Raw genomic sequence first — 23,033 nt, 5'->3', positions numbered from 1 at the left:
GTCTGGCATTCCACAATACCACTGAATATGTTCCTGAATTAGCATGCCTCTTCACTACCAGGGTATTTCATCTATTTTTATTTTAATCTACAAAAAGACTAGATGAAACAAGGATTTAAAATCCCAAGGAAACCTCAAGATTAATCCATCACCTACCAGCAGGCTCACTAGCTATGGCTGCTAACAGGAGCAATCAGAAGGAGCTGCTCAACTATCTGTAGGAAAAATGAGAAGTTAAAGCACTAATGAATAGGGTCCTACCAAATTCACGGCCACGAAAAACGTGTCACGGACTGTGAATTCAGATTTCACGGAAGGAGACCAGTCTTTTGCGTGCTTTTACCCTATACTATACAGATTTCAGCGTTTCTCAAATTGGGGTCCAAAAGGGAGTTGTAAGGGGGTTCCAAAGTTATTTTAGGGAGGTCATGGTATCGCCATCCTTACTTCAGGCAGCTGTTGGCTGGGCACCCAGCTCTGCAGGCAGTGCCCTGCTAGCAGCAGCGCAGAAGTAAGGGTGGCAATACCATACCAGGCCATCCTTACTTCTGCACTGCTGCTTGCGACAGCTCTGCCTTTAGAGCTGGGATCCCGGCCAGCAACTGCCACTCTCCAGCTGCCCAGATCTGAAGGCAGCACTGCTGCCAGGAGCAGCACAAAAGTAAGGGTAGCAATACTACAACACCTCCTTCAATAGCCTTGTGACCCCTCCCCTCAACAACTTCTTTTTGGGTCAGGACCCCTACAATTACAACACTGAAATTTTAGATGTACATAACTGAAATCATGACATATTTTAAAATCCTATGTTCGTGAAATTGACCAAAATGGACCATAAATTTGGTAGGGCTCTGCTAATGAGAAGTATCACTCATTCTGCAAGGCAAGAATATCTTGCCTGCTGATGTGTGCATGCTGCAACAGTACAAGACTGTTTAGCTTTGGGACCTCCCTAGTCTCATACTGGAGTCAGAGACACAGGAGTGAGAATTCTGTGTACATAGTACCCTTAAAGAATTAAAAAGGCCAAACTGTATCTTCAAGAATATTTGTACTCTTTGAGGAACTCTGTCTCCTTATCTGTACTAAAAGGTTTTAGCACACCTAAGGTAAGGTAAAATAAATCACAAACATGACAGCTGTCTCTTGCTACTTGCAGTTCTATGTTGGCCACGGAAAGCCTCCAAGTGCAGAATGAGTTCAAATAACTCAATCAATCCAGTGTGCATTTTAAACCAAGGACACAATTATCCAACAATACAGCAGCAGTGAAGGATAGAAAGATGGCCTAGCACACAGGACTGACACTTGAGACCAGAATTCAATTCCCAGTTCCACCACCACACCCTGATGTGCCCTGCCCTGTCTCTCCATTCCTTATCGATAAAATGAAATATCCCTGCCTACCAGGAGTATTGCGAGGATAAAATCCATTAATGATGAGAGGCATCAGGATACTACAGTAATGCAGATCCTGTAAGTATCCACATATTGATAACAGTAAACTGCTCTAACACTTTTGTATGGCAGAATGAAATAGATTTGCTTTATAGAATTTTATAACATGGCTTGAGATCACTAACTTAAAATGTAGCTCATCTACAACAGATTAAAGGTATATCTAACAGTTCCAGCTCACCTATATATTTAAAATGTCACTACCTTGAGTATTTCCACCATCCAGGGTTTCCTTTAATAGCATTAATCTTCCACTATGTGTTGGTATTGGAGTTATTTTAATTTGAACATGGTATGTTTGCATATATGCACTGTAAGGACTTGGTGTCAGTATACCACAGCATGTTCAAACCGCACCTGGTTCAGCACAATGATTACAGCATTATATGACGCTGTGTTACCAAAAATATTGTGCTTATTCAATCAATCATGTACTCAACCTGTATGGAATTATTCTTGTTCATGGAAATAAATTCTACAGAGGCAGCTCTGGTTTCTCCTAGTTGTATCCTTCCTGAAAAGATTAAAAGCTGAGGCCTCGTACCAAACAGCATGACTGACAACACTGCTTAAAATATCTGCTCGCACCAGAACGAGATGGTAGCATGCTCAGGAACCATGAAGCTATGTTTATTCTTTCCTTTGGAATATTATTCAACATATAAATATTGGAAAAAGGGAGCTAATTGTATATAAACCAAACAATGATTTTATTCATACACTACTCCTTACAGAGCAATGCTCACTTTCATCCAGTCCTGTATGGATCAGCATGCCATTTCCATAGCACTCCCAACTTAAAGGAGAGAAGAGAGAAACCAGCCTGTTCTATGACCATGTTGAGCAATGCTCTTACATCAGACAGAGCTCTCCAAACACTTTAATTCCTTTACCTGGATAGGTGCTGGTCTGAGAGCAAACAGCTCATTACGGGCTCCCTTAGTATAGCCGTTCATGTTAATGAGGATGTGTATCCCATCCTGGTGAATGCGATCTGCTGCCTTTCCATTACATGGTATCTAAAATACAAGAATCAAGAATATACATTACTAATTATTCTTACTTTATCACTGAAAGGCCAAAAGCAAGTTAGAAGTCAGCACACCAACAAGTTTAAAATATAGAAAAACTTTAAACAGCACTATATAGTTCAGATTAAATTTACAGCTAGCTCAAGTTTCCCATATCCACCGCCCCCAAATGAAGATGCTATGAGTGGTCACTCAGTTAACCCTGAAAAAAATACTCAGAGGGCAAGCATGTCCAAGTTCACTCAGACATTTGGTACAATAGCAGGCCCAGAGAGCTAGAGAAGTAAGTATTCACCCACGAAAGCTTATGCTCCAATACATTTGTTAGTCTATAAGGTGCCACAGGACTCTGCCGCTTTTACAGATCCAGACTAACACGCTACCCCTCTGATACTTATTATGGAGACTTCTGTTGGTGAGAGAGCTGCTTTCACAGACTCATACTAATGTCTGAAGGGACTATCATGATCATCTTGTCTGACCTCCTGCACATTGCAGGCCACAGACCCTCACCCACCCACTCTTACAATAGATCTCTAACCTCTGGCTGTATTACTGAAGTCCTCAAATCATGGTTTAAAGACACTAAGTTACAGAGAATCCACTATTTACACTAGTTTAAATCTGCAAGTGACCTGTGTCCCATTCTACAAAGGAAAGGGTTTCTGCCCATCTGACTGGGAAAATTCCTTCCTGACCCCACATATGGCAATCAGTTAGACCCGGAGCATGTGGGCAAGACCCACCAAACACCTGGGAAAGAATTTTCTGTAGTAACTCAGAGCTCTCCCCATCTAGTGTCCAATCACCAGCTGTTGGGAGATATTTGCTGTTAGCAGTCACAGATTGGCTACGTGCCATTGTAGGCTCTCTCACCATACTATCCCCTCCATAAACTTACCAAGCTCAGTCTTGAAGCCAGTGAGGATTTTTGCCCCCATGACTCTCCTTGGAAGCCTATTCCAGAACTTCATTCCTCCAATAGTTAGAAACCTTCACTCAGTTTCAAGCCTAAACTTGTTGATGGCCAGTTTATATCCATTTGTTCTTGTGTCCACATTGGCGCTTAAATAACTTCTCTCCCTTCCTGGTATTTATCCCTCCAATGTATTTATAGAGCACAATCATATCTCCCCTCAGCCTTCGTTTGATATGGCTAAACGAGCCAAGCTCTTTGAGCCTCCTCTCAAGGTAAGTTTTCCATTCTTCAGAGCATCCTAGTAGTCCTTCTCTGCACCTGTTCCAGTCTGAATTCATTTTAAACATGGGAGACCAGAACTACACACAGTATTCCAGATGAGGTCTCACCAATACCTTGTACAATGGTACTAACGCTTCCCTGTTTCTACTGGAAATATCTTGCCTTATGCATCTTAGGACTGCATTAGCCTTTGTCATGGCCACATCACATTGATCACAGGATGACTATGAACTGCCAATAAATACACTCAGGTCTGAAGTGAATGGTGTAGCCTGACGTAATGACTTTAATACCCATTTGTCTGATGTGATCTGCTTCCAATGATGGTCTGAAATGGGAAAGAATTTTCCCATTGGAAAGGATGATGCAGCAACAGGTCCAGATGGTGGAGTGAGTCATGGCTTTCAACCAACATGTATAAAAAAAAAAGTTTGCTGGAAGCTGTTGGCTGGGTGGTGACAGTGGATGAGAAATTTTCCCTCTGAAACTGAAGCTACTTCCTGGGTGGTTCTGCCATCCACTAATATGTACTGTGCGGGACAAGATCTTTAAGCTGTCTGAGATCATTTCCTTTTGGTCACAATTAGCGTAAATGCCCAACGATCAAGAGGCGGCTCCTGAATCCAAAATGAGTGGAGGGACTTCAGCAGTGCCACAGAAAAAAGCTTGAGACATTCAAAAGGGAGATCTTCAACTGTCCTGGACCTCTCTGGGAAACCTGGAGTACTGCAGACATGAATCAGTAGCTGGTCTCAAGGATCACTCCATAAGGAGTAACATGAGCCGGTCTTTCTGCAACTTCCTAGATCAGATCTTGAAGCCAGTGCAGACCCTACGTTTAGACAGGATACGGGCCTTCCCAAGACAACTGCAATGTCTGTCGCTGAGGGAAAGAGATCTGTTGCACACATGGCAAGGTTTAAAACCTGGGGTTGAACATACCCTGAGCTGAAAGAGAACACTAAACAAGGGAACTAAGGCAGACAAGGAGCCGGCAACCAGGAAACTGGGGGAAAAGGGAATGCCACCCCAAGATGGGCAGAATGTGAAAGAAAACAGGTTAAAAACAACTACACTGAAATAAAAAGAAATACAAGTAGGGTAAGAACAATGCTGGATTAGCAAAGCTAACCAACAGACACAAGTTTCCGTCTCAGGCTACAGGTGGTTGAGAAGGATCAGGACCAGTGGTGGGTCTGATCTTCCCTATGTACCCTCAGCTCATAGCACAAGCACACAGAATACAGGCTGCAACTGAAAGTTTCCGATCAAAGATGCACGAGTGCGCATGTGCTCCTGAAGCAGAGCACCCATAGGGATAATTATTCAAAGAAAAAACAGTTACTCACCAACCCGACTACCACCAACTAAAACCAAAAAACAAGAACTACAGAACAAACTAACAACTATCTATAGAGTAGAAAAACGTGGAGAACTTGCAGAGCAAGATGCCACAGTTCCAACAACCGTCACGGGCAGTAAGAAGGAACTGAGGGGGCCCCGGGTCGGCTGAGGCATATATTGAGCGCTATGCAGGTGCCACTCCAGGAGGCTCCTCAGCCAACCAGATGGATGCTGCTAGGGAAAAAGTTTCCAACAGCTGGGCACACAGCACACACACACCTAATTGGAATCGATATGAGCAAACACTCAAAGAAGAATCACCAGTTACTATGGTAAGCAACTACTTCCATTTTAGGTAGCCTCTGTATATTTAATTATGGGAGTCCAGTGAGCAATACAACCCCCAGGAAGATGGGTTAAGGCGTTATAAGAAGGACTGCATAACAGCCGTTGCAAAGTGGACAACAAATTTAAGTGCCAAGCTAGGACAGCAGTACACTGTAGGCACACACATAGAACTCCAGTCCTGTAGCAGCCTTGCAGATTTCTGAGATGAAACATTACTGAAGCATGTCATGACTGCTGCCTTAGCAGCTCCTTCGACAAGAAGTAAGGTCCTGAGGTATTACCATCTTAGATAAATGATTCTGCATGGAGATATTGTCCTAATATGCACAGACAACTACTGAATGAAAATGGCACTTCTTTGTAGCCTTTGGGGATCAGTGTAAAGGAAGTGGAGGCTACCTGGAGGACTAAATCCTATCCAAATAAAAACCTCAGTTCTTCTGACATGTAGGGTAAGAGTCCAACTTCCTTTGGGCAAAAAATGGGATTTGAGGAAGAACACTGGGGTATTAGCGCAATCCCATTCACGTGGCACTCCAATACCACCTTTGCAGGATGAGTATGCAGGACAGCTCTCTCATGGTGGATTATGATAAAGTGGCTGATCAGCCACTGAAGCCTGCAACTAACTCTTCCTGCAGAGGCGAGACATTAAAAGTGTTCTCTTCAGTGATTGGCAGAGGGGAAAAAAGTGTACTTCCCAAGGGCTCAAAAGGCAAATCCATCAATCCTGTCAGCACTTGGTTAAGGTCCCAAAATGGAGTGGGTTCTCCACTTGGTGGGAAGAAGTTAACCAGATCTTTCAGGAATCTCCAGTTGGTGGGATGACTGAAGACAGCAGAATCGACAAGATGGTCATTCCAAGATGGGCTGACAATGAGAGGCTCAAAGACTAAGTATAATAGTTCAAATCAGATTACACAGATGCAGATTCTGGGAGAGAGATTACTGGCACCAGGTAACAGAGCTTTTCTACTTCTGAGCATAATCCATCAGTATAGATGGCTTTTTGGGCTACAACAATCTCCTGCGCACCCACAAAGCACAGCAGCAATGTCCTGTGATCCAAGCCACATCCTGATGAAAAGGAAAGATAGGAAGAATAGTAAGAGGTGAATATGGCTCCATCAGGAGCTCTTGAATTACCCCCAAATCAAAAAGGAATCCTACAAAAACTGGAAACATGGACAAATTGCTAAGGCATACAAAAGAATAGCACAAGCATGAAAGGACAAAACTAGAAAGGCTAAGGCACAAAATGAGTTACACCTAACAAGGGACAAAAGGCAGTAAAAAGAGGCATTTTATATATCATCAGAGCAATTGAGACAAAAGGAAACTGTAGGTCCTCTACTTAGCGGGAAAGGAGAACTAATAACGGATGATATCAAGACGGCTGAAGTGTTTAATGCCTCTTTTGCGTCAGTCTTCTCTAAAAAGTGAAATGGTGACCAGATACTCAACACTATATTAACAAGGGGGAAGGAATGCAAGCCAAAATAGGGAAAGAACAGCTTAAAGAATATTTAGATAAATTAAATACAAGTCAGTAGGGCCTGAGGAAATTCATCCTAGAGTACTTAAGGAGCTAGCTGAAGCAATCTTAGAACTAACACCAATTATCTCTGAGAACTCGGAGGACACATGAGGTCCCAGAGGACTGGAGACGGACAAAATAGTGCCTATCTTTAAAAAGGTGTACAAAGAGGACCTGGGGAATTATAGATCAGTTAGGCTAACTTCAATACCTGGGAAGGTACTGGAACCAGTTATTAAACAATCAATTTGTAACCATCTAGACGATATAGGGTTACAAGGAATCAGCAGCACGGATTTGTCAAGAAGGCATCATGCCAAACCAACTGAATTTCCTTCTCTGACAGGGTTACTGGCCTGGAGGATAGAGAAAATGGAGTAGATGTGATGTACCTTGATTTCCATAAGGCTTTTGACACAGTTGCACTTGACATTCTTTTAAGCAAACAAGGGAAATATGGCACAGATGAAGTTACTATAAGGTGGGTTCACATCTGGTTGAAAGACTACTCAAAAAGAGTAATCATCAGTGGCTCACTGTCAAACTGGGAGGATGTATATAATGGGGTTCTCTAGGGGGTCAGTCCTGTCTTACTCAAAATTTTCCTTAATTACTTGGTTAAGGAGTGGAGAGTATGCTTATAAAATGTGTAGATGACACCAAGTTTGAAGGGGCTGCAAGCACTTTGGAGGGCAGGATTACATAACAGCCGCCATACTGGGTCAGACCAAAGGTCCATCCAGCCCAGTATCCTGTCTGCCAACAGTGGACAATGCCAGGTGCCCCAGAGGGAGCGAACCTAACAGGTAATGATCAAGTGATCTCTCCTGCCATCCATCTCCACCCTCTGACAGAGGCTAGGGACACCATTCCTTATGCATCCTGGTGAATAGCTATTAATGGACTTAACCTCCATGAATTTATCCAGTTCTCTCTTAAACCGTGTTATAGTCCTAGCCTTCACAACCTCCTCAGGCAAGGGGTTCCACAGGTTGACTGTGCGCCAAGTGAAGAAGAACTTCCTTTTATTTGTTTTAAACCAGCTGCCCATTAATTTCATTTGGTGGCCCCGAGTTCTTATATTATGGGAACAAGTAAATAACTTTTCCTTTTTCACTTTCTCCACACCACTCATGATTTTATATACCTCTATCATATCCCCCCTTAGTCTCCTCTTTTCCAAACTGAAAAGTCCTTGCCTCTTTAATCTCTCCTCCCCGTTCCAAACCTGTAATCGTTGCCCTTCTCTGAACCTTTTCTAATGCCAGTATATCTTTTCTGAGATTTCATAGTAGCAGCCGTGTTAGTCTGTATGCGCAAAAAGAAAAGGAGTACTTGTGGCACCTTAGAGACTAACAAGGTGCCACAAGTACTCCTTTTCTTTTTCTGAGATTAGATTAGATTTTTTGAGATTAGATTCAAACTAACTGACAAGTTAGAGAACTGGTCTGAAATCAACAAGGGGATATTCAGTGAGGTGCAAAGGACTACACTTAGCAAGGAAAACATCAAATACACAATTACAAAGTGAAGAATAACTGGCTAGGTGCAGTACCACTGAAAAGAATCTGGAGGTTATAGTGCATTAGAAGTTGAATGAGTTTACCATGTGATGCAGTTATGAAAAACGCTAATATTCAGGGACATATTAACATGAGTATTATATACAAGACACAGGAAGTAACTCTCCTACTCTATTTGGTAGTCCAATGACCTATAAGGCGTGGGGGGGAGGGAGAGAGAGAGGAATTGTTCCAGTATCCCTTGCATTCAACACCAGAGGGCACCCATTTCCACACCTTTGATTGTTATTGCAGCGCATCTATAAGTCAGCTTTCCTTGTCCCCCCCACCCCCAGCGTTAGCCCTTTTTTCCCCAGGTTATTTTACTTTTCTTTGCTGTCTCTGTGTGCATAATAAACCAATGGATTGAGGAGAAAAGGTTCTTTATTCATTCAACACACGGTGGTTGGTGGGGGTGGAGTTTACAGGGAAAAAAATGCAATGGAGGGGACAATTTGGTAAGGAGCAACACAGGTAAGTGTCACATTACTCTGACTCATTGCTGAAACTGGTTTTCAAAGCCCCATGGAGACATAGAGCTCCTCAATGTACTCTTCTTATTGCCCTGGTGTCTGGCTGATCAAAATTGGCTGCCAGGCGATCTGCCTCAACCCCTCACCCCAGCAGAAACTTTTCTCCCTTTGTTTCACAGATGTTATGGAGCACACAGCAGGCAGCAATAATAATAGGGATATTGCTTTCACTGAGGTCTAACCTAGTAAGCAAACAATGCCAGCAAACTTTTAAACGTCCAAAGGCACATTCCAACACCATTCTGCACTTGCTCAGCCGATAGTTGAACTGGTCCTTACTGCTGTCTAGGCTGCCTGTGCATGGTTTCATGAACCATGGGAGCAAGGGGTAAGCTGGGGCTCCTGGGATCATGACTGGCATTTCAACATCACCAGTGGTTATTTTGCTGTCTAGAAAGAAAGTCCCTCCTTGCAGCTTTCTGAACAGACCTGTGTTCCTAAAGATGCACGCATCATGCACATTTCCCAACCATTCCACATTGATGTCGGTGAAACGGCCCCTGTGGTCCACCAGTGCTTGCAACACTATTGAGAAGTACCCCTTTCGGTTTATGTACTTTTTGGCAAGATGGTCTGGTGCCAAGCTAGGGATGTATTCTATCGCCCCACCGCAGTTAGGCAACCCCATCATGGCAAAACCATCCAGTGTGTCCTGCACGTTAACCAGAGTCACTACCCATCTTAGCAGAAGTCTGTGAATGGCCCTGCAAACTTGGATCACAACAGATCCAATGGTAGACTTACCCACTCCAAATTGCCCCACTGATAAGTAGCAGTCTGGCATTGCAAGCTTCCACAGAGTTATCACCACTAGCTTCTCCACTATCGGAGCAGCTCTCATTTTAGTATTGCTGCGGTTCAGGGTTGGGGAAAGCTCTTCACAGAGTTGCTGGAAAGCGGCCTTATGCATTCAAAAGTTCTGCAGCCATATGACGATTCACAGCCACCTCTTCCTCCACTTTGCTGTGGAAGAGCATCTTGTCTTTTCTGCCATGGTGGCATCTCAGGAGGTGGAGGCTCGATTTCATTTGGTCTGCCCCCTCTGTCAGGTACTCTGCCCATTAATACCTTATTAATGGCACACACAGTCTTTTCTTGGATAGACCCACTGCTTGTCCTCATAATCTTTGACAATTTTGCTGAATTGCCAAGAGGTGAGCAATGGAAATAGTGCACTTGGTAGTTAAGAGGGCATGTTTGGGTTGGTAGACTTAAGCCAGTTTCTCTGTTTGACTCTTAGCTCTATCTGACCAGCCAAATGACTGCACAGTTACAGCCAAATGTTTCACTAACAGTTTTTTCCAAACTTCATACTCATTGGCTATGGCTTGGTTAATTGTTTCAATTTTTTCCCCAATAAGCTGGTCCCAATGGTTTCTTCAGAAAAGGTTTTCCAACATGGCCAGGCGGAACCTTTGCTAAGGTTTCTTTTAGTTTTTTTCCCCTGATTCCACTGAACAACTGGAACATATGTTGGCCAGAGGCTTGGACATGCCTAATGCAATACAAATGCCTTTTGGCTCCTGAAAGACCTCGCTACCACCTCCTTCTTGTGCTTTTTTTGGAGGGGCGTTCACACATAGCATTCGGGCAGCTTCCAGTTCTGAGATGAGGTATGTGAGTAGCAGGAGGCAATTCTTCTAATTGAGAAGGCGTTTTGTCACATCTCCTGATGTTAATGATGCATATGGACAGTTCACTTCCCCCAGCAGCCCACTCACTTCAAGTTGGAACTCTTTTGCTTCATTTGGATTGTTAGTAGCTTGCACATTTTCTTCTTGTTTACAATATAACCTTAACTCAGATACCAGCTAAGTAGAGAGTTTGGTAAATTCAGGGGAACTAGCTCCACCAGAGACTGCTTGAGTCAGCACTTCATCTTCTAACCATGGACTATTGTAACCTAGATCCTCCAATGACTCCAGGATGTCACTCTCTATGAGCTCGAACTCCATCCTCTGCCCTGGCACCCACCGGCCTGTTTCCTTGCAAAGGACAAAGCTGGCACTCTGCGCAAGCAGCTACCAAGCTGACTGCCGGGTTGGCGTGTCAGAGCGAGATGGGAGGGGAGGGAAGGGAAGGGGAGGGGAGGGGAAGAGAGTAGGCCCCGGGCCTGACCTCTCACCCTGCCCCGGGAGCTGCCAGAGTCATTGCTCACCATCCCATAGCTGCATAATGATGCAGTCGCACCATTCAGTACTTGTTTCCTCGGCCCAGAAATGGACCTCAACCATGTCAAGGTGATGTGAAACTATCACCAGCAATTGCAAATTGCTCTGCTCTATATCTTCCAGCAGGGCTGCTTGCATGGCATCAGTATGGTGGCTCTTGTATCAGCTATGTAAATACTGCAGGAGAAGGTGCGAGGTGTTTGTAATGCTCACAACAGTGTACAGCTGAATGGGGTCGACGCTAGGTATTAAATGTTCAGTTCTGAGAGAAATACTCAACAGGCAGTGCTTTCTACAATGTTCCTGAAGATCAGCAGCTTTGGGAACACATTTTGCAAGTGCAAGTATGCAGAGGATCTCTTGAAGAACAGCAGTTCTGTTGATGTCAATTTAGCAGATACACCATTTTTATTCAAGAGCCCAGATTCTAAGTGGCACATCAGCTGCATATTGCATGGTCCAAGGGGATGAATTTAAGCTATCCCCTGCTGCTGTCCAGCTGCCAGGCCAGTCCCAGCTCCAATGTGTATTAGAGGATTTGCAGGACTACTCTAATTTACAGCCATCCTTGGACCCCAGAGACTGCTTCTGCATGCGAGGATCATTTAAGATGTAGTAAAACCATTGTCACATACCTTCGATCCAAGAGGTGATGGAGGTAGAAACTGCTCCAGTGACTAAATCTCTCAGTTATTCCACTATGCAGGGGGAATCTTTCACTAACTTGCTAAGCCATGGTTGCTTTATATTGTTTGAGTAGCATACAACAGCCTTAATGTACCCAAGAATCAAGCCCAAAATATTCAACCACTGTAGCAAGTCTCCTCGACCAACTTAGGCTATGTGCATGACTATCGTTTTAATCCACAACCAGCACCCACATTAATAAAATTCCAAAAGTCACACTCAAAGTTCACACAATGTCCATCGATTCCCTCCATAACGATGAAACTACTGACATACACTACCACAAAAGAATTCTGAAGATCACTCTTATTACCTGGGAGCATAATTTGTACTCCAAGAAATTCACTGTGGCCAGAATCCTTAACCACAGGTTGAGATCTCCATTTCTGAAAAACATGCTGCAAATTCAAAAGATTGAAAGCTCACCTGGGAAAGGTCAATGAAATGATTTGCTTCCGCCATCACCTTTACACGGAAGTTTGTCCCATCATCAGGGCTGAGGGCATAACAGAACACCTAGGATATACAGCACCACAAGTTAATATAAATACTTGAAATTTAGCCTATTGACTAAAATTCATCATAAATGCTATGTAATTACTCTACGTTATCCTCATTCAAAAGAGGAAATTGTTTAGGATTAAGTTTAATTTTATTTTACACAAACATTAGCCAGTTATTTTGTAAGTGCTTTGAACACGAAAAATCCTAAATAAGGGTTACGAAAATTGCATATAAGCAGCTTAAGAGTTTGTTGGAAGTGTAACAATTTCACAAGTGGTCTCACTTTTGGGTTGATATTACATTCAGCCCATTTTTCTTTATTGACTCTCCAGCCAAACTGGATAAGTTCTGGAGAAAGTAGTATGCAACTCGCCAGTTAAAAGTGTGAAATGGATCCAGTATCAAAAGCAAAGGGTGACAAGGTATGTAAACATTTTTACCTTCAGTAAATCTAATATTTACTGGTCACTGATTCAAACAGTCAACCTGCATGAACCCAATTAGTCTAGAGCAGCGGTTCTCAAACTATGAGGGAGGTGTGAGCTGCGTGCTTTATTCTTTTGTGAAGAGCGGTGGCTGTCAGCCCAAGGTGGCTGGGGCTTGTGCATAAGGGCTGTGCACATCCAGGAAGTGGGGATAACGCCTGAGCTCAGGAACTCCTCCCCCCCAGCTGGAGGTGGCAGGACGCCCTCAAATCCCTTAGCTGGAGGTGGCAGGATGCCAGCCCTGCAGCGGCAGTGCAGAAGTAAGGGTAGCAATTGGATGCTAAGTATCCTGTTGACTCCCTTACACTGCTATGTTGCTGCTGGCGCAGTGCTGCTTTCGGAGCGGGGCGCTCAGCCAGCAGCCACTGCTCTGCCTTCAGAGCTAGGTGGCGATATATGTACTTGAGGGTGGGAAGCCATAAATGACTAGACAGACAGACACAGACACAAAGAAGTGGGACTCAATCAAATCAGTTTGAGAACCACTGGTTTAGAGGGCAAGGTGCTGACTTCAGCATGAAATAGTGGATTCAAGTTCTGTTTGGGGTTTATCTTTTCATTGGTAGATAATGAAACAACATCCTCACTCCAGAACAAGTTAAGATGCATCACTGCCGCACTCTGCTTAGAAGCCAACATAGGTATTTACTGACTTCTTGCCACCATTAATGCTTGTACCAGAGATTAAAAAAAAAAAAAGTTAACTTGTTAAAATTTCCAAATGTAGTGCTTTAACTAAGCAACTCTTTTCTGAAGATAACAGGGTATTAGTCTGATATAAATTTGCTATTTTTATATCTGTCAGCTAATCTGAAAGTAGTAGTAACTTTTTGTGTTTCTTTATCAGGAAAATAATGTATCTGATCATCACAAGTGTCACCATAAGAGAGGCAAAGAGAAAGGGACTTGGGGAACAAGTTTTCAAAGTATATGTGAAGGTTTAGGTTTATTAAGTCAGCTGTCAGTGTTTTGAACTCAAGGGGATGTTGTGACCTGGGGAAGTGTCAGTCTGTTCTGACTGATCTAGTAAATAAAGCGTCTTTGCGAATAAAACCAACACTTTTAAGTATTTTGGCTTTAAGTAAAGATCTCACAATACTTTACAAAAGTAAGCAGTATCCTTATTTTGCTAGAGACATTAAGTTACGTGCTCAGTCACACACTGAACTTGTGACATAGTTGGGAATGGAACTCAGATTTGAGCTCCAGTCCACTTTAGCCACTAAGTGGTACTGCTTCCTTCATACTAGTCTAGTGTACTTTAAGTATTAATGTAGGAAATGCAGGTTCCTGTTCCATGAAGAAGGATTGCTAGGAAAAGATGGGATCCACCTAACGAAGAGAGGGAAGAGCATCTTCACAGGCAGGCTTGCTAACCTAGTGAGGAGGGCTTTAAACTAGATTTGCTGGGGGATGGAGACGTAACCCCTGAGGAAAGTGGGGAAGTGAAACAACAGGAAGAAACACAAGAAGGATGCAACAGGGGAGCGTCCCGAGTCATACTGACCAAGTAGGGCAATTGGCTAGTTATCTTAGGTGCCTGTACATGAACGCAATTGGAAGTCCTGGCACAGTAGAGGAACTATGATGTGATTGGTTTCAGAGTAGCAGCTGTGTTAGTCTGTATCCGCAAAAAAGAAAAAGGAGTACTTGTGGCACCTTAGAGATTAACAAATTTATTTGAGCATAAGCTTTTGTGAGCTACAGCTCACTTCGTTGGATGCATACAGTGGAAAATACAGTGGGGAGATTTATAGACACAGAGAACATGCAACAGTGGGTGTTACGATACACACTGTAACAAGAGTAATCAGGTAAGGTGAGCTATTACCAGCAGGAGAGCAGGGGGTGGTGGGGAGGAGGAGAATCTTTTGTAGTGATAATCAAGGTGAGCCATTTCCAGCTGTTGACAAGAATGTGTGTGTGGGGGGGAAATAAACACAGGGAAATAGCAGTTGATGAACATCTGAGAAACAGTGTGGGGGGGGCGGGGGGCAGCACGGAATAAACATGGGGAACAGACAGACATCATACCAAAAGGACCAAAGGTAAAAAATCCATTACAATCTACATACCACACAGACTATGCTGACTGCTTGTGCCACACCACTCTCAAAGAAACTGCGGAACCACCTGATCAACATCCTCTACAGCAAACAGGGAAAGATTAAGAATGAGCTCTCAAAACTGGACACTCATAAAAAACCAACCTTCCACACAAACTTCCTCGTGGCTGGACTTTACAAAAACTAGACAAGCCATTTACAACACAGACTTTGCTCCTCTACAAAAGAAAAAGGACACTAAACTATCTAAACTGCTACATGCCACAAGGGGCCACAACAGTGGTTCCCTTAACCCACCCAGCAATATTGTTAATCTATCCAACTATACTCTTAGCCCAGCAGAAGAATCTGTCCTATCTTGGGGCCGCCTCTTCTGCCCCTCCACCCCCACTAACATGATACAGTTCTGTGGTGACCAAGAATCCTATTTTCGACATCTCCGACTCAAGGAATATTTCTAACACACCTCTGAACAGCATACTAACCCACAGAGACCTTCCTACCAAGACTACAAAAAGAAGGATTCTGGGTGGACTCCTCCTGAAGGTCAAAACAACAGACTGGACTTCTACATAGAGTGCTTCCACCGACGTGCACGGGCTGAAATTGTAGAAAAGCAGCATCACTTGCCCCATAACCACAGCCATGCAGAACACAATGCCATCCACAGCCTCAGAAACAATTCTGACATCATAATAAAAAAGGCTGACAAAGGAGGTGTTGTAGTCATCATGAATAGGTTGGAATATGAACAAGAGGCTGCTAGGCAGCTCTCCAACACCGCTTTCTACAAGCCATTACCCTCTGATCCCACTGAGGGTTACCAAATGAAACTACACCATTTGCTCAAGAAACTCCCTGAAAAAGAACAAGAACAAATCCGCACACAGACACCCCTGGAACCCTGACCAGGGGTATTCTATCTGCTACCCAAGATCCATAAACCTGGAAATCCTGGACGCCCCATCATCTCAGGCATTGGCACCCTGACAGCAGGATTGTCTGGCTATGTAGACTCCCTCCTCAGGCCCTTCGTTACCAGCACTCCCAGCTATCTTCAAGACACCACTGACTTCCTGAGGAAACTACAATCCATCGGTGATCTTCCTGAAAACACCATCCTAGCCACTATGGATGTAGAAGCCCTCTACACCAACATTCCACACAAAGATGGACTACAAGCCATCAGGAACAGTATCCCCGATAATGTCACGGCAAACCTGGTGGCTGAACTTTGTGACTTTGTCCTCACCCATAACTATTTCATATTAGGGGACAATGTATACCTCCAAATCAGCGGCACTGCGATGGGTACCCGCATGGCCCCACAGTATGCCAACATTTTTATGGCTGACTTAGAACAATGCTTCCTCAACTCTCGTCTCCTAATGCCCTTACTCTACTTGTGCTATACTGATGACATCTGTGTCATCTGGGCCCATGGAAAAGAAGCCCTTGAGGAATTCCACCATGATTTCAACAATTTCCATTCCACCATCAACCTCAGCCTGGACCAGTCCACACAAGAAATCCACTTCCTGGCCACTACGGTGCTAACAAGCGATGGTCTCAAACACCACCCTATATCGGAAACCTATTGACCGCTATGCCTACCTGCATGCCTCCAGCTTTCATCCAGATCACACCACACGATCCACTGTCTACAGCCAAGCTCTACGATATAACCGCATTTGCTCCAACCTCTCAGACAGAGACAAATACCTACAAGATCTCTATCAAGCGTTCTTACAACTACAATATCCACCTGCTGAAGTGAAGAAACAGATTGACAGAGCCAGAAAAGTACCCAGAAGTTACCTACTACAGGACAGGCCCAACAAAGGAAATAACAGAACGCAACTAACCATCACCTTCAGCCCCCAACTAAAACCTCTCCAATGCATCATCAAGGATCTACAACCTATCCTGAAGGACGACCCATCACTCTCACAGATCTTGGGAGACAGGCCAGTCCTTGCTTACAGACAGCCCCCCAACCTGAAGCAAATACTCACCAGCATCCACACGCCACACAACAGAACCACTAACCCAGGAACCTATCCTTGCAACAAAGCCCGTTGCCAACTCTGCCCACATATCTATTCAGGGGACACCATCATAGGGCCTAATCACATCAGCCACACTATCAGAGGCTCGTTCACCTGCGCATCTACCAATGTGATATATGCCATCATGTGCCAGCAATGCCCCTCTGCCATGTACATTGGTCAAACTGGACAGTCTCTATGTAAAAGAATAAATCAGACGTCAAGAATTATAACATTCAAAAACCAGTCGGAGAACACTTCAATCTCTTTGGACACTCGATTACAGACCTAAAGGTAGCAATTCTTCAACAAAATAACTTCAAAAACAGACTCCAACAAGAGACTTCTCAATTGGAATTCATTTGCAAACTGGATACAATTAACTTAAGCTTGAATAAAGTGGATGGGTCATTACACAAAGTAAAACTATTTCCCCTTGTTTATTCCCCTCCCCTCCCCGCCCACTGTTCCTCAGATGTTTTTGCCGACTGCTGGAAATGGCCCATCTTGATTATCACTACAAAAGGTTTTTTCCCCCCCACTCTCCGGCTGGTAATAGCTCACCTTACCTGATCACTCTCATTACAGTGTGTATGGTAATGCCCACTGTTTCATGTTCTCTGTGCATATAAGTCTCCCCACTGTATTTTCCACTGAATGCATCCAATGAAGTGAGCTGTAGCTCACAGAAGTTTATGCTCAAATAAATCTGTTAGTCTCTAAGGTGCCACAAGTACTCCTTTTCTTTTTAAGATGTGATTGAAATAACAGGGACTTGGTGGGGTAACTCACATGACTGGAGCACTGTTATGAATGAGTATGAACTGTTCAGGAAGGACAGGTAGGGGAGAAAAAGTGGAGGAGTTGCATTGTATGTAAGAGAGCGGTATGATTGCTCAGAGCTCAAGTATGAAACCAGAGAAAAGCCTGTTGAGAGTCTTTGGGTTAAGTTTAGAGGCGAGAGCAAGAAGGGAATGTAGTGTTGGGTGTCTGCTATAGACAATCAGATCAGGAGAATGAGGTAGATGAGGCTTTCTTCCGACAAGTAACAGAAGTTTCCAGATCACAGGCCCTGGTTCTCATGGGGGACTTCCATCACCCTGACATTGGCTGGAAAAGCAATACAGCAGTGCATGGACAATCCAGAAAGTTTTTGGAGGATGTTGGGGACAACTTCCTGGTTCAAGTGCTGGAGGAATCAGCTAGGTGCCGTGCTCCTCTTGACCGGCTGCTCACAAACAGGAAAGAATTGGTAGGGGAAGTAGAAGTGGGTGGCAACATGGGCAGCAGTGACCATGAGATGGTCAAGTTCAGGATCCTGACAAAAGAAAGGAAAGCAGCAGAATACAGACCCTGGACTTCAGAAAAGCAGACTGACTTCCTCAGGGAACTGATGGACAGGATCCCCTGGGAGGCTAATATGTGGGGGAAAGGAGTCCAGGGAGCTGGCTGTATTTTAAAGAAGTCTTATTGAGGGAGCAGGAACAAACCATCCCGATGCGCATAAAGAATAGCAAATGTGGCAGGCGACCAGCTTGGCGTAGAGAAATCTTCGGTGAGCTTAAATACAAAAAGGAAGCTTACAAAAAGTGGAAACTTGGACAGATGACTAGGGAGGAGTAAAAAAATATTGCTTGAGCATGCAGGGGTGTAATCAGGAAGGCCAAAGCACAACTGGAGTTGCAGCTAGCAAAGGATGTGAAGGGTAACAAAAAGGGTTTTGACAGGTGGTCAGGGAAAGTGGTGGGAGCCTTACCGAATGGGGGAGGCAACCTAGTGACAGATGATGTGGAAAAAGCTGAAGTACTCAATGCTTTTTTGGCTTCAGTCTTCACAGACAAGGTCAGCTCCCAGACTGCTGCACTGGGCAGCACAGTATGAGGAGGAGGTGAACAGCCCTCAGTGGTGAAAGAACAGGTTAAGAACTATTTAGAAAAGCTGGACACGCACAATGCCATAGGGCCAGATGTGATTGCAGAGCCATTGGCCATTATCTTTGAAAATTCGTGGTGATCAGGGGAGGTCCCAGACGATTGGAAAAAGGCAAATATAGCGCCCATCTTTTTTAAAAAAAAAAAAAAAAAAAAAAAAAGGGGAAGACAACGAATGGGGGGGAAAAACTACAGATCAGTTAGCCTCACCTCAGTCCCTGGAAAAATCACGGAGCTGGTCCTCAAGGAATCCATTTTAGAGCAGTCGGAGGAGAGGAAGGCGATCAGGAACAGTCAACATGGATTCACCAAGGGCAAGTCATGTCTGACCAGCCTGACTGCCTTCTATGATATGAGAAGAGGCTCTGTGAATATGAGGAAAGCGGTGGACATGATATACCTTGGCTTTAGCAAAGGTTTTGATATGGTCTCCATCAGCATTCTTGCCAGCAAGTTAAAGTATGGATGGAATGCATGGACTACAAGGTGGATAGAAAGCTAGCTAAATTATCCGGCTCAATGGATCGTGATCAATGGCTCAATGTCTAGTTGGCAGCCAATATCAAGCAGAATGCCCCAGGGGTTGGTCCTGGGGCCGGTTTTGTTCAACATCTTCATTAATGATCTGGATGATGGGATGGATTGCACCCTCAGCAAGTTCCCGGATGACATTAAGATGGGGGGAGAGGTAGATATCCTGGAGGGTAGGGATAAGGTCCAGACTGACCTAGACAAATGAGAGAATTGGGCCAAAAGAAATCCGATGAGGTTCAACAATGACAAGTGCGGAGTCCTGCACCTAGGATGGAAGAATCCCATGCACTGCTACAGGCTGGGAACCGACTCGCTAAGCAGCAGTTCTGCAGAAAAGGGGATTACAGTGGATGAGAAGCTGGGTATGAGTCACCAGCGTGCCCTTGTTGCCAAGAAGGCTAACAGCATATTGGGCTGCATTAGTAGGAACATTGCCAAGAGATCGAAGGAAGTGATTATTTCTCTCCATTCGGCATGATGAAGCCGCATCTAGAGTATTGGTTCCAGTTTTGGGCCCCCCACTACAGAAAGGATGTAGACAAATTGGAGAGAGTCCAACGGAGGGCAACGAAAATGATTAGGGGGTTACGACACATGACTTATGAGAAGAGGCGGAGGAAACTGGGATTAGTTAGTCTGCAGAAGAGAAGAGTGAGGGGGGGATTTGATAGCAGCCTTCAACTACCTGAAGGGGGGTTCCAAAGAGGATGGAGCTAGGCTGTTTTCAGTGATGGCAGATGACAGAACAAGGAGTAATGGTCTCAAGTTGCAGTGGTAGAGGTCTAAGTTGGATATTAGGAAAAACTATTTCACCAGGAGGGTGGTGAAGCACTGGACTGGGTTACCTAGGGAGGTGGTGGAATCTCCATCCTTAGAGGTTTTTAAGGCCCAGCTTGACAAAGCCCTAGCTGGAATGATTTAGTTGGTGTTGGTCCTGCTTTGAGCAGGGGGTTGGACTAAATGACCTCCTGAGGTCTCTTCCAACCCTAATCTTCTACGATTCTAGGTTACTTACCTGTAACTGAAGGTTCTTAGAGACGTGTGGTCCCTATCACCTTCATGTGGAATATCATGCATGCGCACCACATGCCTGAGTCCAGAGAATTTTATTAAGCAGTACCCATTGGTCCGCACATGTGCGGCTCTTCCCATGCTCCAAAACGAGGTTATAAAAGGTGATGTAGACAGACATCTCTCCAGTTCCTTCTCTTACCGCAAATCCAGGTATAATCCAGCAGCAGAGCGAATGGAAGGTGAGTAGTGGAATACAGATAGGGACCAGAGATCTTGACCCCTTGATCTCTCTGCTATGGAGAGAAATGGTTAAGGTGTCTAATAGTTTTTGTTCTTGGTAGATAAAAGGCCAGTACCCTTTGGACAACCAGAGAACGAAGCTGCCTCTATTTGTTAGAAGAAAAAAAGGTAAGTGGATGGTTTGATGCATGTGAAACAAATAACTTTAGGGATGAATTTTTGGTTGGGGAGTAGTGAGACCTTTTCTTTATGGAAGGTAGCATACGTCAGGTCTGCCATGACTGCTCCCAGCTCACTGACTCTTCTGGCTCATGTTGTGGCAACTATAAAGGCAACTTTCATTGAAAGATGACAAAAAGAACGAGACCACAAGTTCAAAGGGAGGACTGGTGAAATGAAAGAACAAGAATGAGGTCCCATTGGGGTGTGAGCTTCACCAAGGGTGGGAAGGATCGAAGAAGTCCCTTCAGAAGTCTAGCTACTGCAGGATGCGTGAAGATAGTATAATTGTCAACAAGGGAATGAAAAACACGGATTACTGTCAAATGAACCTAAAGGGAACTGTGTTTTTTAAGAGTAAGCAGATATTCCAGAACAGCAGGAATCCCACCAGATTCTGGAAATAACTGGAACAGACTTTCATCTACCTGATATTATCTGGTAGAATCTTTTCTGCTTTGATAGAGAATGAACCGCACACAACCCTGGAACATGAGTATCTACATCCGATGCCTGTTCAAATACCAGGTCCTGAGTTGCAGCAGTTCCAGGTTGGAGTACCTGAAGTTGATCTTGGGTGTTAGAAGGTTGGGAAACAGGTGGATGTTTATGGGTGGAATAGCTAGGAGCTTCACTAGATCTGAAAACCAGGAATGTATCGGCCAGTTAGGTGCAATAAAGACGACTCAAGTGCTGTTGTGATGAATTTTCTGTAGGACCTGTGGTATTAATGGGATTGGAGGGAAGGCATACCTGAGGCGATACCCTCCATGGTAGCAGAGGGCATCTCCCTTTGAATCCTTGCCTATAGCTGTTCTAAAGCAGTATAGGGGAAATCTGCTGTTCACCTGTGAGGCAAAAAAGGTCTCAAGACTGTTCCCCACTGAGAGGACTGAACTGGGAATCTCCCATTCATTGTCCATGGAAAAATGCCTGCTGAGACTGTCCACTAGGGAGTTCTGCACATCTGTCAAATATGCTGCTGAAAGGGTTACGTAATGGCTGATGCACCAATTCCAAAAGCTGACTGACTAACAAATGAGGGATCTCGTTCCACTCTGATTGGTTTATATAGCAGCCAGTTATAATGTCCTATGTTATCTGGTTATGACAGGATAGCATGAGTGGGAGGAAGGCATTGTAGGCACAACAGACCACCTCTCAGTTCAGTAAATTGATATACATCCTGGACTCCCAAGTGGTCCAGATGCCTTGTGCAGTATGATTATTCATATGAGCTCCCCAACCTAAAAGGGAGGCATCAGTAATCATGGTTACATTGCGTGTTGGTGTGATGAAAGGGATTCCCACTCAAACTTTTTCTGCCTTTGTCAACCAGACAAGTCCAGAGGAGCCTCGGATAGAATTGTCATTTTGGCAATGATGTTGCCCCTCTCTAGAGAGCAGATGCACAGGTTTGCAGACAATGGAGATGAAACCTGGCACATGTGCATGAGTGGGACAGGCGTGTTCTCACTGAAGTCTGGGGCCAATGGATGACCTGGTTTATGAGAGCACCCATGACATGGAATCTCTTAATCGGTAGAGGGATCAACCACAGCAAGAGCCTAAGTCACTCCTATGAAGTTTATGGACCGTATGGGCGATGACCAACATGGACTTCTCTTTTTTGATGCAAACTTCTAGAGAAGGAAGGAAGTAGGTAAAACAGGAAACTGGTGTGGACCAATGGATGCTGCTTACTAAATGTGTCTGGGCTCAGGGGCATGATGCACATGCGTACCAGTGTGGAATACACATAGGGACTATCACTTGATGAAGCCATTTATGCCAAAAGTAATTCAGAAAACTGGCAATTTTTAGGGGTAGATTTATACTTACTCCGTTGGGAGTGACTGAATATGTGCAACTGTACATCTCATTTCCAGTTTCAATTACAAATGAGTAGCCAGGACTCCTTAAGCTGGTGAGGATCCCTTGATAGAAATAACCCAGGAGGAAGAGTGTAGTGGTCATATCTTCTTGAAAATAGTTTATAAGAATGTGCAATAAATATTAAGTAGTAAGTGTGACTGGGGCAGGCAGAGTTTTAGACAGACACATGTGCAGCTACTGTTCGGTAGCATTACTGGGTATCCTGATCCTGTTGAAACACAGGT

At 44.2% G+C, this 23,033-nt stretch overlaps 1 protein-coding gene and 1 pseudogene across 5 annotated transcripts in view; both read right to left on the bottom strand.

Annotated features, from left to right (window-relative positions):
* The window catches only part of OGT (O-linked N-acetylglucosamine (GlcNAc) transferase), a 76,427-nt gene that overhangs the window by 17,990 nt on the left and 35,404 nt on the right, over positions 1-23,033 (bottom strand). For all 5 annotated transcript variants that reach the window (XM_038415170.2, XM_038415171.2, XM_043492754.1 and 2 more), the window contains 2 exons: positions 12,299-12,388; positions 2,352-2,477 (listed from right to left, as the gene is read on the bottom strand). In XM_038415170.2, the coding sequence (XP_038271098.1) occupies positions 2,352-2,477; positions 12,299-12,388 (216 nt within the window). The remainder of the gene's footprint in view (positions 1-2,351; positions 2,478-12,298; positions 12,389-23,033) is intronic.
* On the bottom strand, positions 4,011-12,292 carry LOC122455895 (annotated as a pseudogene).

The sequence above is a fragment of the Dermochelys coriacea genome, chromosome 9, assembly GCF_009764565.3.
Source record: "Dermochelys coriacea isolate rDerCor1 chromosome 9, rDerCor1.pri.v4, whole genome shotgun sequence".
Classification (NCBI taxonomy): domain Eukaryota; kingdom Metazoa; phylum Chordata; order Testudines; family Dermochelyidae; genus Dermochelys; species Dermochelys coriacea.
Note: the sequence above shows the minus strand (reverse complement) of the source record. Positions and strands in the feature narration are given on the sequence as shown.